General features: G+C 37.7%; 2 protein-coding genes across 9 annotated transcripts in view; one reads left to right on the plus strand and one right to left on the minus strand.

Moving 5' to 3' along the window:
- Positions 1-7,828, plus strand: part of EYS (eyes shut homolog) — a 1,768,116-nt gene extending 1,760,288 nt beyond the window's left edge. Inside the window, exons 36-37 of the mRNA XM_036871239.1 lie at positions 1,841-2,002; positions 6,639-7,828. Coding sequence (XP_036727134.1) covers positions 1,841-2,002; positions 6,639-7,828 — 1,352 coding nt within the window. The remainder of the gene's footprint in view (positions 1-1,840; positions 2,003-6,638) is intronic.
- Positions 7,829-12,851: 5,023 nt separating this feature from the next.
- PHF3 (PHD finger protein 3) overlaps positions 12,852-17,111 on the minus strand; it is a 95,092-nt gene continuing 90,832 nt past the window's right edge. For all 8 annotated transcript variants that reach the window (XM_036871176.1, XM_036871174.1, XM_036871179.1 and 5 more), the window contains one exon: positions 12,852-16,949. In XM_036871176.1, the coding sequence (XP_036727071.1) occupies positions 14,842-16,949 (2,108 nt within the window). In that variant the 3' untranslated portion in view covers positions 12,852-14,841. The remainder of the gene's footprint in view (positions 16,950-17,111) is intronic.

A 17,111-nucleotide genomic window follows, 5' to 3' on the forward strand; every position in this document is an offset into this window, starting at 1 on the left:
AATGGCATAACACGCTAACATCAAAGTTTCGTGAAGACAGATTATTGAGTAAAAAAGGCAAGTATATTATGTACAGTTTATATATAATATGGTTTCATTTATGTGAAATAAATCAGATACTAGATATACACACACATTAATTGTATGTGCACTGAAAAACAAGGCCTGGCTATATAATATTCAATAAACTGTTAATAGTGGTTCCTGGGAATTAAGAGAAGAGAAAGAACAATGAAATTTCATCTTTTTACTTTACACTCTTCTGTATTGTTTAAATGACTTATAATACATAGGTATTGCTTTAGTAATACTTAAAAAAATAATTTCAAAAGGACACACACTTTTTAAACCTTCTCTGTATTCTTAAACTTTAATTCAGTGTTTATGAAAACATGGTTCAAGTGACACCTAAGTCGGAAATACCTGGATGTTTATTAAAATATACTTCCTAGACCGCATCTCAGTTTTAATAATTCAGATGCTCTAGCAATGAGGTACAGGACTTTGCATCCTTAGCAACTACATCGGGTGATTCTAACCTCTGCCGTTCTGAATTGCAATAAGTCAAAATGAATGATGTAGTTGCTTAAAAATCAGCAAATGCCTCTGGGGTAAACACTTACCAGATACCTATCGGCCTATAAGTGAAAGACAACAGTTAGTACAGGCCTGACCCAGAGGGAGAAAAGGCAAAATAACTAGATTAATGGCTCAAGGTAAGTGGTGAGCCAGCACACACGCTAAGAAGCACTGTCACATTATAAAATGAGAAAGAAAGAAGGAATACAGACTCCGTAAAGAGACAAAAACTGCCAAATGTTCAGAACTTTCCTTCTTCGTCTCATAATTCCCATCTGGTCAGTTATACACAGAAGCAACAAGTAATATCTGAGGGACTATAAATCTGTATAAATGATTCTACTTCAATTCATTTTGAAATGAATTTTCTCATGCTTAACATGAAGTAAAACCCAAGAGTTAGCACTTTCTGCAGAAGTATGGGCCTAAATTAATGCCAAGTAAACTGACGTTTATTTTGATTTATATAACCACTTAGGGACTTCTCTGGTGGTCCAGTGGTAAAGAATCCACCTTCCAATTCAGGAGACTCGGGTTTGATCCCTGGTCAGGGAACTAAGATCCCACATGCTGCAGGGCAACTAAGCCCACGCGCCACAACTACTGAGCTCACGCACCTCAACGAGAGCCCGCGTGTCGCAAACTACAGGGTCCATGCACTCTGGACCCCACACGCCCTGGAGTCCACGTGCCACAACTAGAGAAGCCCGCAGGCCTCAACAAAGACCCCGTATGCTGCAACTAAGACCAGACACAGCCCCCAAAAATAATAATAATAAAGAAAAAATAAAAATAAAAATATATATATATAATCACTTAAAATATCTCTTGACTTGATTATACTTTATATTTTAATCAGATATATAGAAACTGAAGAATAACTCATATAGTGATGCCTTCTATCTTCCCCTATTTGAATCTTTTTTAATGTAAGCATTTTTAATGTAAGACATTCCCTAGAATCTCACATTTTTGAGATAAGAATAAGATATTCTCAGAATCTATGCATCTGAAGTCTATCTATAATGCAACCTGGAGCAGAGGATTTGTGTCACACAGTACCAAACAAAAGGAGCACAGAAGGTTTTTTTAATTGGCCTCTAGTTAGTGGGATTAGAACAGAGTTACCAAGGTTCAATGTGCTCAGTTGGGAGCAACTCTTGGAAGGTAAGTTCTTAAATGACAAAACTATGTGAATTCATTGTATTTATGAGCAACACACTTTTGAAATTCAGGTTTTTGTTTTGTTTTGTTTTTTAAGCTTTGTCTATAAGTGATCCATCTTTCAAAAGCCACGAATTATCCTGGATGTCTTTTGCTTCCTTTCCCGTTCGAAAAAAGACACATATTCAATTGCAGTTCCAGCCTCTTACTGCAGATGGCATCCTATTCTACGTTGCCCAACGTTTACAAGCACAGTCAGGTAAAGTTGGCAAGATCTTTGCAGGGGAAAAAAAAAATTCTAATGAATTCCTAATGGGCTCTTAAGTGATGTGTCATAGAGTATTTTTTTAAGTCACTTAGTCTATAAAATATGTAAACATTTGATCTTTTTGTTCTATTGGTCACTGCAAATGTATGCTTTGAATTGACTCCTAAATATGAATGTTAGCAAAATAGCAAGAGCTTTGTTAGAATTACAGTTAGGAAAGTCCAGATATAGCATATGCTCAACTTTATAACAATCCCATCAAAAAAAGAGGTTGAAGTTATGCATAATAGTCCTATGTCAAAATGGACAAAATATGCATATAAAAGATAAAGGAAAGGAAGGCATGACTGATATATTCCCAGTAAATCCATCCACATTTATAACTCAAAAAAATTCCTTTAAGTTATTCAGTCATTTAAATAGTAAACCTGGGACCCATGTTCCAAAATAAGTTTATAAAAATGTTTTTTAACTATAAAAATTGCATAAATTATCATAAAATAATATGAAATAAAAATATTTTAGTATGCTTCAGTTTGGAATTTTGATTTTTGAGTTTTTATTGCTAACTCTTGATTTCCATCTTCATAATATCTTTCTCCAGAACTTTGACAAAGACATTTGCCTGTATAGTTACATTTCTACTGCCAAATATTTTTAAATGTTTACATTTGGCTTTTCTTTCAACTTGTTTCTCAGAAAATGAAATTTTGGTAATGATAAATAAATCAGTTTATTTTGTTTCAACAGTGAACAAAAATGATGCTCTGATTTTCACAATCTAGTATAAGGAGTTCTTTTTTAAAGGTGCCTTAATATGCTGCTAAATAATGAGACTCTCAGAGAATTAGACAAAAGTGGTTCCATCTCAAGGCACTGGTCAAATACTTTCAAAATAATTTCAAGGAGAAAAGATGATAATTTCAAAGGAAAAAGATAAATCTCTTAGAAGAGGTTTGTTCTCCTGAGATTTGATATTTGGTTTTAAATGTATGATTAATTTAAATCTCCCCGTGAAAATGCCAAATGGGAGAATCATGTACAAACAGAAAATTTCTATTTTTAAATCAAGAGACATTAAAAGACAATCATATTAAGTTGTATTGCTCATAAGAACTCAAGGTTAACCTTTGTATGATAAGGGCAGAAAATCAAGAGATATTCAGGACTGTGACTGGCCAAGAATGTTGTGCTATCGTTTTATAACCAGTACACTGGATGGTTATATTTATGTATATAAAATAAAAAACTCATTTACATTAACACACACAGGAGAGAGGGAGCACGCTTTCTTACATCTAAATAGCTTTGTATTTCAGTTCATAACAGTCAAGATGTTCCTTTTTTACGCCATTAGACACTATTAACAAAGATGAAAATAGACCAGTTTCGTGTCATAACTGGTGCTGCATTTGACACTTATGTAAGGAACTCATGAACACTTTAAAATATTAAATCTATACATTCTCAGACTTGGATTAACCTGAAGGTAATTATCAGATGAAAGGTATAAACTTATTTATTAATAATCAGGTGGTAAAGTATGTTTCATTCATTTAAGGTTGCATAAAATACAGGTGACTGCCCCGTACTTTGACCTTCTCTAAGAGCTATGTCTGATATAAACATTAACCAAGCCTTCTAGCTGATCCTCTGCTAAGAGGAGCTATTAGTAAAAATGCCCAAACACTTAATACACAATGTCAAAACCCACAAGTTTAGATATCAGCAGCCAGTTAGGTTTTCATATGTAGAAAAACAAATTCTCAATTAACAAGGTTTCTGCTTCTCTTTAGAGCTTAATAATTTGAATAATTTCAAATAGTGCAAAATTTAAAACAAAATAACTTAAAAATTATCCTAGTTGATTTTAGATCTCTGATTTTGGAAAGAAACTTTAAAGAGATAAACCTTGGCACTTGTTTATCTGTTTCTGCTAAATAGTTAATACCTTAAAATGAGCTTTTGTGATACAAAATCAATTTTATGTTAAGCACCAATTAATCACAGATAGCCTGACTTCATCTTGATGTGGTTACAATCCTCACAGATAAATGTGTATTGAAAAAGCCTCCTCATCCACAATGTAAAGTTAAAGCATATTCAAACAAGTGAACAATAAAAGAGAAGTAAGACAAGAGCATACAAGCAAAGTCGCGTTAAGATTAGCCTTCCTTGGCTGAAGCTATTCTCCTTGCCCTTTCTTCTGGTTGTCAACTTGGCCAGGAATATTACAGATCACAGCTTCAGCTTTCCTAATCATTTTTTAGATATTTTTTATTCCAACGTAGCTCTTTATTGAGGATTATTTACTATAGAACATGCTACAAGTAGCAAGAGAAACTTCTTCCATGATCCTGTGAAAGAGGTTTGTGCCCACTTGCAGGCCATAAAATATATTCAGAGTGTTATAAATTTTAAAACTTAATATCAATTATATTTCATTGTTCTAGGTTCTGTGGTATAAAAATTTAGATGATTCAATCTGTATTTAATTTTTTCATATATAACCTAAAATCTCATAATGCAGCTTCTTTCTTTAGGCTTAAAATGGTGTTTATGTTAGAAAATCCATGAATAAACTGAATTTCTTTTGTCAGGAAAATTTTTAAACTTATGTATATTACAAGGAAAAGATGTTTTTTTGTTTTTTGCTTTCAGCCTAAAACTAGCTGTTGAGAAATACCGAGTCATCTCACCCCACAAGTGTACAAAAGGAATTTCCTAATTGAACAATTACTTATGAGCATCTTCTGTGCCAGACACTGTGCACGGTGCAGGGGATAAAGTGCTGGGCCAAAGCAGCACAGATCCTATTCTCATGAAGCTTACAAGTTGGTGGATAAGGCAGCTGTTAGTCAAATAATCACGGATGTAATGACGTAGATTATATTCACTAGAAATTCTCTATGAGGAAAATGATTAAAAACCAGACAACAATATTTTGCATGGGCTCATACAGGTGGAAATGAGAGGTGCGTGACTTTAGAGCTGCTAGGTCTCCCAACCATCCTTGAATAGCCTGGTGTGGACCACAAAGGGGAGGAAAAAGAACAGACATTGGGTGCTGGAAGGAGGTGAGACAGTGTGGACCGTGCACGTAGGAGGAGAGTAGCACTTGTCAAGAAATCTCCCTGGACAAGAAAAGGGAAAATTTTATTGGTTGTGAAATGTTAGGGGGAAGGGAAAATACAGTCTCAAGGAAGATTTCTACATGGTCTGCTATGTTAAACACTTTGCTGCCCTCTGGAAGTAATCTTACCTTGCAGGGCTACATTCTTTTCCCAGGCATGGAGAGTTGCATTTGCTTTTCCTCTGAATGCCCCACTGCAACTTCATACACATGCTGGATCCTATTTGTTCAGATTTGTTCAGACGTGACTATAGAGTTTTAAAGTGGGCAGAATGAAGATGTTTACAATGAACCAAAATGCTAGTAAAATCTGTTTGATTAGAGACCCAGGATCACACTCAAATATTTCATTTGATCACTGGATGGATGGAGTGACTTAGCTGAGTTTGGAAAGACTGAAGGAGACCAGGTGTATGGAAGGAAGTTCACAAACTGAGAGAAACTCTGGAGCTTGAGGTGCCTTTAAAACACCCAAGCAGAGAGCTCATAGAGATTTGTGTACTTGTAGATAGAGCTTGCTGCCAAGAGCATGGCTGAAACTTTGGAAAGCACATGATATGAGATTTTCATAGCACCACCACTAACTGCTCTTACTTCTGTGAAGGAGAAATGTTGCTGTCCTATCAGTAAACAAAGGATGTTGCAGCCATCACATTGCAGCCTCCCCAGTGGTGAGCCCCGAGGGAACGCAGGATGGAAACAGGATGCCCCGCATCAAGCAGTCAGCTGCTGCAGCCACCCCCGACGGTGCACCCTGAGGAGACTCAGGATGAGAAAGCACAGGACACTGGCCCCAGGTAGCTGAGGTGCCACGTCAAAGGAATGATTTCAGTGAGCCCAGACTCCTGCATCTTCCCATACATAGAAAAGCACTAAATTCCTTAGCTTGAGATGTCTGGTTTTCTTTAACTAACAGTAATCTTTTGATGTTCTGACCACCTGGTCCTTGTTGATTCTATCCTGTTGTCGTCCATCTCCCCACACCCCGGCCCCGCCCCGCCTCTTCAGAGCAGTCCCTCAGAGTGATTTGAGAGTCCTGTCTCCCGGGCTTTAAGTCCTCAGAAAGTCCGCCAAATAAAACATAATTCTCGACTTGTAGGTTGTGCGTTTTTTCCAGTCAACACTTATCTTATCTTCCCCCCACCACCAATGTCTGTCAAAAACAGACTCAGTGGCTCAGAGTAAAACATCCAACTTAATTTTTACACACTCATCCTTAACTTAAACCACTAAAGAAAAACCTCACTTTAACTTGGTACCACAATACATTCATTCAGTGTGAAATATTTACAACCAGGGAAAACGTGTGGCGAACTCCAGAACAAAAGAATACAGGATATGTGTATGAATGTATACAGATATATTTTGATCTGTAAATGGACACAAAACTCTCTAACATAACTGTGATCAAGATTTGTAATCTTTTTTCTCCAAAAAGGGGCAAGAGTTCTTAATGAAGTGACATTTTACTGTTGCTTTTTTCTTTCTCCACAGGTGATTTTTTATGTATCTCTTTAGTAAACGGTTCTGTTCAACTCCGCTACAATCTTGGTGACAGAACTATCGTTCTAGAAACTCTCCAAAAAGTAACTATTAATAGAAGTACTTGGCATGTGATAAAAGCAGGAAGAGATGGTGCAGAAAGCTACCTGGCTTTGGATGGGATAAATGTAACAGAAAAAGCCAACGCTAAAATGACCTCCCTGGACACAAATACCGACTTCTATATTGGAGGAGTGTCATCCTTAAATCTTGTAAATCCCATGGCAACAGGGAAAGAACCTGTAGGTTTTCAAGGTTGTGTTCGAGAAGTTATTATAAATAACCAAGAATTACAATTAACCGAATTGGGAGCAAAAGGTGGTTCAAATGTAGGTGACTGTGATGGGACAGCCTGTGGGTACAATGTGTGCAAAAACAGGGGTGAATGTATAGTAAATGGCACAACTTTTTCTTGCAGCTGCTTACCACATTGGGCAGGAAATACATGTGACCAGTCTGTGTACTGTTTGAATAATCTTTGCCTCCATCAATCTCTATGCATACCTGACCAATCATTTTCTTACAGTTGTTTGTGTACTTTGGGTTGGGTGGGAAGGTATTGTGAAAACAACACTTCATTTTCAACTGCAAAATTTATGGGTAATTCTTACATTAAATACACTGATCCAGATTACAGAATGAGAAATCTTCAGTTCACTGCTATATCCTTAAAGTTCAGTACTACTGAAACAGAAGGTTTAATTGTATGGATAGGAAAAGCTCAAAATGAAGAAAATGATTTTCTGGCCATTGGTCTCCATAATCAGACCCTGAAAATAGCAGTTAACTTAGGAGAAAGCATCTCTCTACCTATGATTTATAGCAATGGTACATTCTGTTGCAATAAATGGCACCATTTAATTATAATTCAAAATCAGACTCTTATTAAGGCCTACCTAGATGACAATCTAATTCTCTCTGAGGATACTGATCCACACAAAAAGTTTGTTGCTCTAAACTATGATGGTATTTGTTATCTAGGGGGCTTTGAATATGGCCGAAAGGTAAATATTGTTACTCAAGAGATTTTTGAAAGAAGTTTTGTTGGCAAAATTAAAGATGTATTTTTTCAGGATTCAAAAAGAATTGAGTTAATTAAATCAGAAGGATACAATGTTTATAATGGTGATGAACAAGATTAGGTTAACAAACAAACTAGCAATTTAAATATATAAAATATATCTGTAAATAGAGTTGATAGTTATTTCTTTGGCATACTGTTTACTGGAAATCAACTGTTTACTATTACCTGAAATAGTCTAAATGTTAACACTTCTTTTTTTTAATAAGCTTATAAAATATAGCTGAAGAAAAGATTTTGGTCATTTTTCCTACATCCCATTTATCTGAGTCCTGAATTTTTACTCCATTAGTTCATTTAGTGTTTATTCATCTGTGAACTGTTTTTTAAATAAAATTTAGGTGAAAATGAATTAGTGATACATACAAAGAAAAATAAGAAAAAGGCAAAAAGTATTAACCAAAGGAAAAATTAAAATTATTAACAAAGGAAATATCATAGTCTATCACATTGTTCAGCTATGAAGAGTTATATGATTGAAATAATGTGAAATCTGAATACAGACTTAAACCAAAAATCATTGAATGAATGTAGGGAGGCGGAAGATGGGGGAAAGGAGAGTTACCTGGTGAAAGTTACATCCTTGTCTTCCACAGTACGTTATCAATAGATATTATAGTGTTTTTTTAACTTAAAAAGATAGCATATACATGTCACTCACAAATATCCTAAGAAATGTCCAGAAGAATTGGTTGTGGTTATCTCTGGAGAGCAGTGCAGACACTGTTGGGTTTTGTTTATAAATGTTGTAGAATTTCTTGACTTTTTAAACCATGTACTTATATAACTGATCAAATTTTAAAATTAAACTTCATTTATATTTAACCATTCAAGTCTACAGGTCTCCAAATTGAGCATAAAGCAGGTTCTGAATAATGTTATTGAAAATTATTGTCCTGATAATATCTGTGCTATTAAAAGCATAACTTGAGAAAGTGCATTTTGCCCAAACACCAGTTACTGGTGTAACTGTGAAGAGCATTTTCACCCGCCCACTATTCAGACTGGGAGACAGTCATTGCTGCTGTTGTTACTTAACATTTTCAGAGTTTGGTATTTATGACAATTTTGCCACCAGGAAAGCAACTGACAACACATGACCGACATAAAGCTCTAACAGGTAGAACAGGACTGTGTGGAGGAAAAAATCTTGGTAATAGGAGCATGTAAAGTTGAAAAGGAAAAATCTATAATTATCTATTAAATGGAGAAAAGATTTTTACACATAGGATTAATGCATAGTTTAACTTGCCAATGCTATTAATAATCAAAATCTGCCTGTACAGATTCCAGTCTATACAAAGCAGCTAGATGAACAGTTTATCATTGCAGAACTTTACAGTTGTTTTTTTTTTTTTGACTTGTTATTTTTGCCACTCCATTGCAATCAGAAAGCTACAGACAGTCTTGGAAAGTCCCAAAACCAAAGTTAAGAACTTTGGCATTATTCGATGGGACACAAAATGTCCCCAGACATACTATTCGTATCAACATTAGAAAGTGTGTGAGCAAAATATAATGTAAGGTACAACTGCAGAAGGTCTATGCATCAATTCAAAGGTTTTGTTTTTTTAATAGAAACTACACAAGACAACTCCATCCAACATATGCTGAAAAACTGTGACCTAAATTTGCTTTGGTCCATACCATTCAACTTTGGAGTTATTGAGATCATAATGTTCTAAAAAAATTCCTTTTGATAGCTGACTTTAAAAGATACACATTTTATGCAAAAAGGCAAGAAAGCTGTTTTAGGAAGGCTACAAAAGCTTCAAGGAAACTTTGCCTCTACCACACCCCCATCACATTTGGCCACATCTTCTCATAATACAGTGTGCCTTTCTTTAAAGCAGCACTTCCCAAAGTAGAGTCGAAGGACCCGAGGGCCCCTAGACATTTTCAGGGGATCCAGACAGATTCTTCCTTTCCCAACGACAAATCTTTGTGAAGCCAGATCTTCTTCATGTATTTCAAACAAAATGACATATTGCCAAACATTAAATGCAGAAGCAGATAAGAGAATCCAGCTGTGTCTTAAGTCAGACACTGGAGACATACAAACATGAAAAAGACCACTCTCTTAACTAAATTGACTTAGCTTGGAAGTTATTTTACATAAAATGTTATTAACATATAATGGGATTACTGTCAAACAAGTATTTTTACAATTTAAAAAATCTTAATCTCTAATACGCCAAATAAGGATAGACACAATCCAAAAAAACAAAAGCTCTTTAGAGGTCTCAGTAACTGTTAACAGTGTAAAGGGGTCTTGAATCCAGTAAGTTTGAGAATTGTTGCTTTAAAGCTGCTTCTCACAGCTGTAGTCTTACATTCAGATGTGACCACTGGCCTTTCTACACCACACTGCAAGCTCCAAGAGGTTGGAGGGTTAGGGTATTCCTCACCACTGAATTCTAAGAACCTAGCAAATGCCTGAATAGGCACAAAAGAACTGAACATTGCTACTTAGAGATTCTCCTGTAAGCCAGAATGACCTGGTTAAAATATTTTTTCACCTTAAGATCCAAAATTTCGTGTGGTAAGTTATCAACATTATTTGTTTTTGCTATCCTAGTGATGATGGCGTTGAAGATTTCCTATGTGATATGCTTTTCCATCACAAAATAAAAATAATTGATAAGGACCTTTCAGATCATTTTACTATAACATCATGATGCTTCTGAAACAAAGTGTAGAATGTAAACATGAGAACATGTTTTAAAGTAAGCTGAAATACCTTAGCCAAGAGATAGAAATATTTACCTATAAAACAACAAACTCATTTTTTTAAGACACTTCTAGCTATTGACCTAATATTTGTGTTTCAACTCACCCATTCATGTACCCTCTTGCTCTACACATGAATTAAAATTCTTTATGAAACAGAAGTCAAAGAATCAGGGTGTTTGGCACCTTCATAAGAGCAGTAACCAATTTTATTCATGATTTGCCTTGGGAGACCAAAGTCAAGTGTTGACTATGTGAACTGCCTTTTGTGGTCATTACTAAGTGGCAACCTGACCATTGTTTTAGAGGGATCTGAGGAGATGGGAATAGTGCAACCGGTATGTTCAAACATTTAAATTAAACTATTTGCTTTAATAAGATCCGGTTCACCAGCAAGCTCACAATGCACTTAAACTTGATGTATACACAGCTGCTATTAAAAAAACTGAGAACAGCTGTATGCAAATTCACCAGCTGGCAAGTAGTTTTATGTTATTGCACATACATAAACACGTTAATAATATCCAAGTGGCTTAACTTGTCACTCCATTTTCCTATTGTTGATATTATTTTTCTTAATTTTTAAACATTTACTATGGCCTTAGATGTTTCATAACTCCAAAAAACTTGTAACTAGGATTTGGTTCACCTACAATTTAAGCTACAATTAGCAAGTTAAGAGCTATGGTAAATAGCGACCCTCAAAGTTGTACATCTCAATCCCTGGAAACTGCAAATATGCTAGGTTACACAGGAAAAGGGGAATTAAGGTCACAGATGGAATTTAGGTTGCTAATCAGTGGACCTTAAAATAAGATTATCCTGGATTATCTCTGTGGGCCCACTGTGCTCACAAGGGTCCTCAGAAGTGGAAGAGGAAATCAGAAGGGAGGGTCAGAGACGGCAGAAAGACTCAGCCCCATGTTGCTGACTCTGAAGATGGAGGAAGGGGCCATGAGGCATGGAAGGTGGGTGGCCTCCAGAAGACGGAAAACGCACAGAAATGGGTTCTTCCCAGAGCCTCCAGAAAAGGAACGCACCCTCTGACAACACTGAGATCCCCATCAGACTTCGATCCACAGAAGTGTAAGATAAATCTGTGTGATGTCAAGCCACTAAATTTGTAATAATTTGTTACAGCAGCAATAGAAAACTAATAAAAGAGGACTGGAGAATTAGGATTTGAAATGAATATAAACTTTGCAAATCTGTACAGGAGAACCCAGACTTTTGGTTATGTCTTTTTGCTCACTCTGAGGAACGGGTGGCCAGATGGCGTTTCAGACAGGTTGGTGGGATGGCGAGAAAAAGGGCTGTGAAAGGTGTGCGTAATCATCAGGCTTCTGTCCCTCTACCATTCTCCATTCTCAGAGCACAACCACCACACATTCAGACTTTGGAGAAAAGTAGAACTGAGCTAGGATTCCAGCTCTGACAACAGCAGTCTAACCTTGGATGAGTTTTCCAACTTTTCTAAGTCCCAGTTGCCTCAGCTCTAAAGTAAATCATCACCTTGCAGGCTGACCGAGGTTCACATAAAGCGCTCAACATGAGGTCTGACAAACTGGGTGTTCATGGAGGCTTTCTCACCGACACAAGGATTACAAGGGGCGGACTTGGTAAGTACTGAGACATCCTGGTACATTTTACTTAACAGGTCTGTATAAACTGTCTTAAGATGGTTCTAAATTTTTGAAAACATCAAACTGTTTTTAAAGAGCAAGCTTTTCTTAAAACAGGAGAAACTAAAAGATGAACTTCATATAACTACTAGTTTGTGAAGGATGGTTGGTAGGTGAAAGAAACTGAAAGAATGAGAATGGCTTTGGAGCTACTACTACTCATTTGAGAACTTTTCTCTTTTTCCCTTTCCTTCCTCACAAGTTAAATGCCTCAAAATACTCAACATGTCCATAGCTACTCTCCACAATATTTCAGCCCCAGGGGTTAGGAGACCTGGTCCAGCATTTAGCAGTCCTGTAATACCAGAAGACGTGGTCATTACTAACAGAGGGCTGTATGGGATCTACCGTGATTCTACGAGATATGAAGAAAGAATTTTAAATTTCCCAACAGTATGTATAAAAAACTATTGGCTAAGAGGTAATCAAAAACTGACTCAAAAGGCTTTCTTCCATTGGTTAATCCATTCTTCTTGTACCTTGCAAAAGAAACCTGGTGTCTCATCAACCCCTCGACCAGATAGATCAGTGAAAGCAGATTTACTGACATACATACAGTTGACCCTCCGTATCTGTGGGTTCTACATCCTTGAATTCAACCACCAGATAGGAGAAAAGAATTTCAGAAAGTTCCAAAAAGCAAAACTTGAATTTACTGTGCACCAGCAACTATTTACATAGCATTTGTATCACATTTACAACTATTTACATAGCATTTACATTGTATTAGGTTTATAAAATTGTAAGTAATCTAGAGATGATTTAAAGCATACAAGAGGATGTACGTAGGCTATATGCAAATACTATGCCCTTTTATATAAGGGACTTGAGCATCCGCGGACTTTGGTACAGGTTGGGGGTTCCTGGAACCAGTCCCCCACGGATACCAAGGGATTACTGTATTTGAAATAAAAGAGCCTAATTTTTATTTTGGTTTGGGGACTTTTTTTGGTAAAACCTTGAGAATAATTTCTTCATAATGGTGCAAAAGCTGACTGACCTTCGGTTTTTTTTGTTGGCAGACAGACTCGTTTTCTAACAAGTCAGCTTGCAAAAGAAAAGTAGAGCAAATTTAAAAAAAAACTTTATTTGAATACAAGTCCTCTGTTTTAGAACATATATGATGATAAATTTCAGAGGATATGGATGACAAAAAAAAAAAGGGGGGGTCTCAAGTTGCTGCAAGTTAGACAAAATGGTTTGGTTTTGAATTTCCACTCATTTTCTCTCCAGTAAAAACAGCAAGGCTGATTCAGTTTCAAAACCCATTTTTAACTCTAATCTGTAGACTTTTTAGGAAAACAACCTTTATCTTCTTAATTTTGTGAAGTCATGTATATTTTTCTTCATTAATACAGGTAAGTTAAAATACTGGTTTTTCTTTCCCTCCTTTTGGTCTCAAATGTTAGTATCATTTGGTAGCCACTGCTTTAACTTATAGCAGTCAATAAAGTATATGTAGTTAAGGATGTAAATAAATTTAGGTTTAGATTAGCAATAGCCTCCCTGTGCTTTCAAGAAAAACGAGCATACGACACTGTAGTTATTTACCCCCCAAACAAATTACAGTTAATTACACATTTTACAGAAAGATTCACAACACGTTTCTCTTAAACAAAAGTTCTGTGGTCTTACAATGATTAGTCAGTGTACCAAATTTTGATGGTGTACCAGTTTTCAGAAACATACCTACAAAGTGGGTTATAGCTGCACAGTTTTTCAGTGGTAGTTTTAAATTCTAGCTTCTTCAGAACTACACGATTTATCTCAATAGCCTACAATCTAAGATAAAGAAATCGTTTTTCTCCTCATCTTAGCCTATATGCTCTTGGCTGAGTAAGAGAAGAACAATGTCTAAAGGTATTTAAAACCTCAAAGAAGAAATCCTTTTACTACTGAATTTCAAATCACACACACAAAATAGGTGAGAAATTCTTTTATCATATTTAGAATCAAAATATCCCTTAAAATATTTACATTTTACAGTAAAAAGGATAGCAAAACACAAGATCATGTACAAGCTTAAGTATTCAAGTTTCTGAAGAGCCAAAAAGGAAAAGGAAAACAATGGACTACCACAAAGCTGTAGTACGGTAACAAACGCCTTCAATGAGTGCGGACTAAAGCAATAAATGTACTCCTTGGGTTTCTGATTCTTGGTCAAAAACTGCTCCACTAAATGATTAATATAATCCAATTACGAAGTTGCTTGGCTTTTTGTTGCTCCTCTACAGTTTCTTTAAAAACAGTGCAATTTAAAACAAACTTACAGAGGACACGTTACTCTCAAATTAGTCATTATATAAAGGACATTCACTAGAGGCAGTAAATATATTCCATAATTAACCATATTTACCAATTAAGGAATAAAACTAAAATTTCTAAGCCTTTATTGCATATTAATAAAACAAATCTTTGAATATACAGCAATGTAAAACTTTTAAAAATATTAAATTCCTATAACTAGGGCAGTTGGTGTGAAGAAGGGACGGTGAGCCCTGGCCCAGAGCAGTCTGCACCGACACACAGAATTTACTGTTCTGCAAACCACCAATATTAAAAACGTAAAAGATGGCACGATCCTAGCAGGCAATCATACAAAGGTTTAAAGATACAACACTTAACAGTTATTTCAACGCGCCCCTGGAGCAGCCTGCCGGCTTTACCTTTTGCTTTTGGCTCTGTCAGTGTGGTCCCTGTCCTTGTGGTGCCTGTCTCTGTCCTTCTCTCCTTCTCTGTGCTTGCCCTTCTCCCGCTCTTTGTCCTTCTCCTGGTCCTCACCCTTAGCTTTGTCTGCCTTCTTGTCTACACTCCTGCTGTCCCGGCCTGCTCCTCGCTCCCCATGTGACAGCCGTGCCCTCTCTTTATCCTTATGCCCCTCCTCCCTGCTCTTCCTGTCTCTGTCCTTGTCCTGGGCTCTGTCTCTGCGCCTATGCCTTTCAGATTCCTGCTCCCACTCCTTCTCATGGCGCTCTCTCTTCAGGTGGTGTGAATCACTATAAAACCTCTGACGATCCCCTTTACCCCTGTTAAATGGTCTATCCAGTTGCTGTTGGTCTTGCCTACCCCAAGGGTCACTATGGCGCCTTTCTGGCCTCCGAATGTCTTTAATCTGGTAAAAATTTTGTGGGCCTAGATACCTTGACGCTTGTGAAAGGGGACCCATCATACGTTGAGGTTGGCCTGTCAGATGAACAACAGGTGGCCAGGGAACCATGGGATTCTGAGCAAAGCCAAAGCCTGGAGGGGGAAGTAACGGGGGTGGCAAATGTGGCGGAAATCCAAACATGCTTTGTGGGGGGAAATTCGGAGGTCCTGGAAATGGAAATCCAGGCGGGCTACACTTGAGATGCTGAAGGTTGGGCTGCTGTGGCCTTACGGGTGAAAAGTTTGCACCTGTTCTGGGGCTGGTGTTTCTGGAAGTGAAGCTGATGCTTTTAGCAGGAAATTCAGATTGACATGTGTTTCCAGCCTCAAAATGAGATGCGGCTGCTACTGATCCTCTCCGAAACGGGTGCACGGTTTCAATATTCTGCATTAAAATCTCCTCCTGTAAGGGTTTTGCTTGTTCCGTTTGAGAAGTGTGTACGTTTTCTACTGATGGCGAGTTCTGTACAACCCCGGAATCATCACTCTGCTGAATACATGAGTTTTTCTCTACAGAAGGCAACTTTTCCTCGACACTGCTTTGTTCGGTTAAGTGCTCCTTGTGCGATAGGCCAGGCAGGGGCTGCTTCTCTCCATTCCGGCAGCTATCTCCGTCCCTGTTTTCTGGAGCAGACGCCTGCTGACTTCGCCCTGCTGCTTGCCTAGGGTCCCTTTTCAGGTTGATAAACTGGGGGGCCCGTGTTGTATTAGCAGCAAGGTTTTCACTGCAACTCACATTACCATCTATGTTTCCTTTTCCTACATTAGACCTGCAGGGAGAACTAGTATTTGAAGTCCAATTATCTTGCAAGTTATTCTCTTGATCTTGTAGCAGCTGTCTTTTTAACGCTCTCTCTTTACTCTCCACAGTCTCCTCTTGTTTTGACTGCATCGATAAATTTGTTAGGAATGCTTCTGTAGAAACATCTGGTGGTTTACCTCTGAGACTAAGACTTGTCAAAGGCCCAGCAGACACAGAAGAGGTCCCCATTCCGGATGCCTCTTCTCCTACTGAACTACCTGCCGACTCTGAAGGCTTATCTCCTTTCACCTTCACTTCCTTGGCTTCACCATCAGTTGCTTCCACTGTATCTATCTTCTCTGCTTTCAGGTTGGCTTGCTCATTTATAAATGGAATTTCTTTAAGAGTGTCTTGTTCTGTCCCTGACTGAGCTTGTTCATAGGCTTGACCAGTAGTGCCCAAAAGGCTCTGAAGGATATCATCCACAGGAAGAGGTTTGTTTGCCAATTCCAGAGTAGAAGGCTGATTTTCCCAGCCAATCAAGACCCCAGGAAGGAATCTTAAAGGTTTTGGTGGCTCCTGTTTGGTGACTTCCACTAAAGGTTCAATGACCGCTGGAAGGTCTTCCTGAAGAGTCTGCTGAGGCTTATTTCTTTGCTTGTGCAACACAGTTGTAAAAGAATTAAAAAAGTCATTTTCTTCTTCTGCGGCTTCCTCTGTGGAAACGTCTATCTTACTCTTTTTATCAGGCGGCAATGCTACCGGTGCGCTTTCAGGCACCTCGGCTGGGTGACCAGCGCTGGCACTGGCACTGTGCTGCCGTTTCAGCTTCTGACGGATAATCAAGCCCAGCAGTAGATTAGGTCTGTGCAGTTCAAGGCCTGTACAAGATCAAGAACATCAATCGACAGTCATCGTCAATCGTTACAAGAAAGAGTAAGATTCTGCATCTAGCTTAGGACAGCCTCCTCAACGGGTGCCTGTCCCTGTCACGGCAGACCTCAAGGGCTGGGCCCCGAGAAGGAAAGCAGAGTCAGCTTTCC

Source organism: Balaenoptera musculus, chromosome 12, assembly GCF_009873245.2.
Source record: "Balaenoptera musculus isolate JJ_BM4_2016_0621 chromosome 12, mBalMus1.pri.v3, whole genome shotgun sequence".
In the NCBI taxonomy this organism is placed as follows: Eukaryota; Metazoa; Chordata; class Mammalia; order Artiodactyla; family Balaenopteridae; genus Balaenoptera; species Balaenoptera musculus.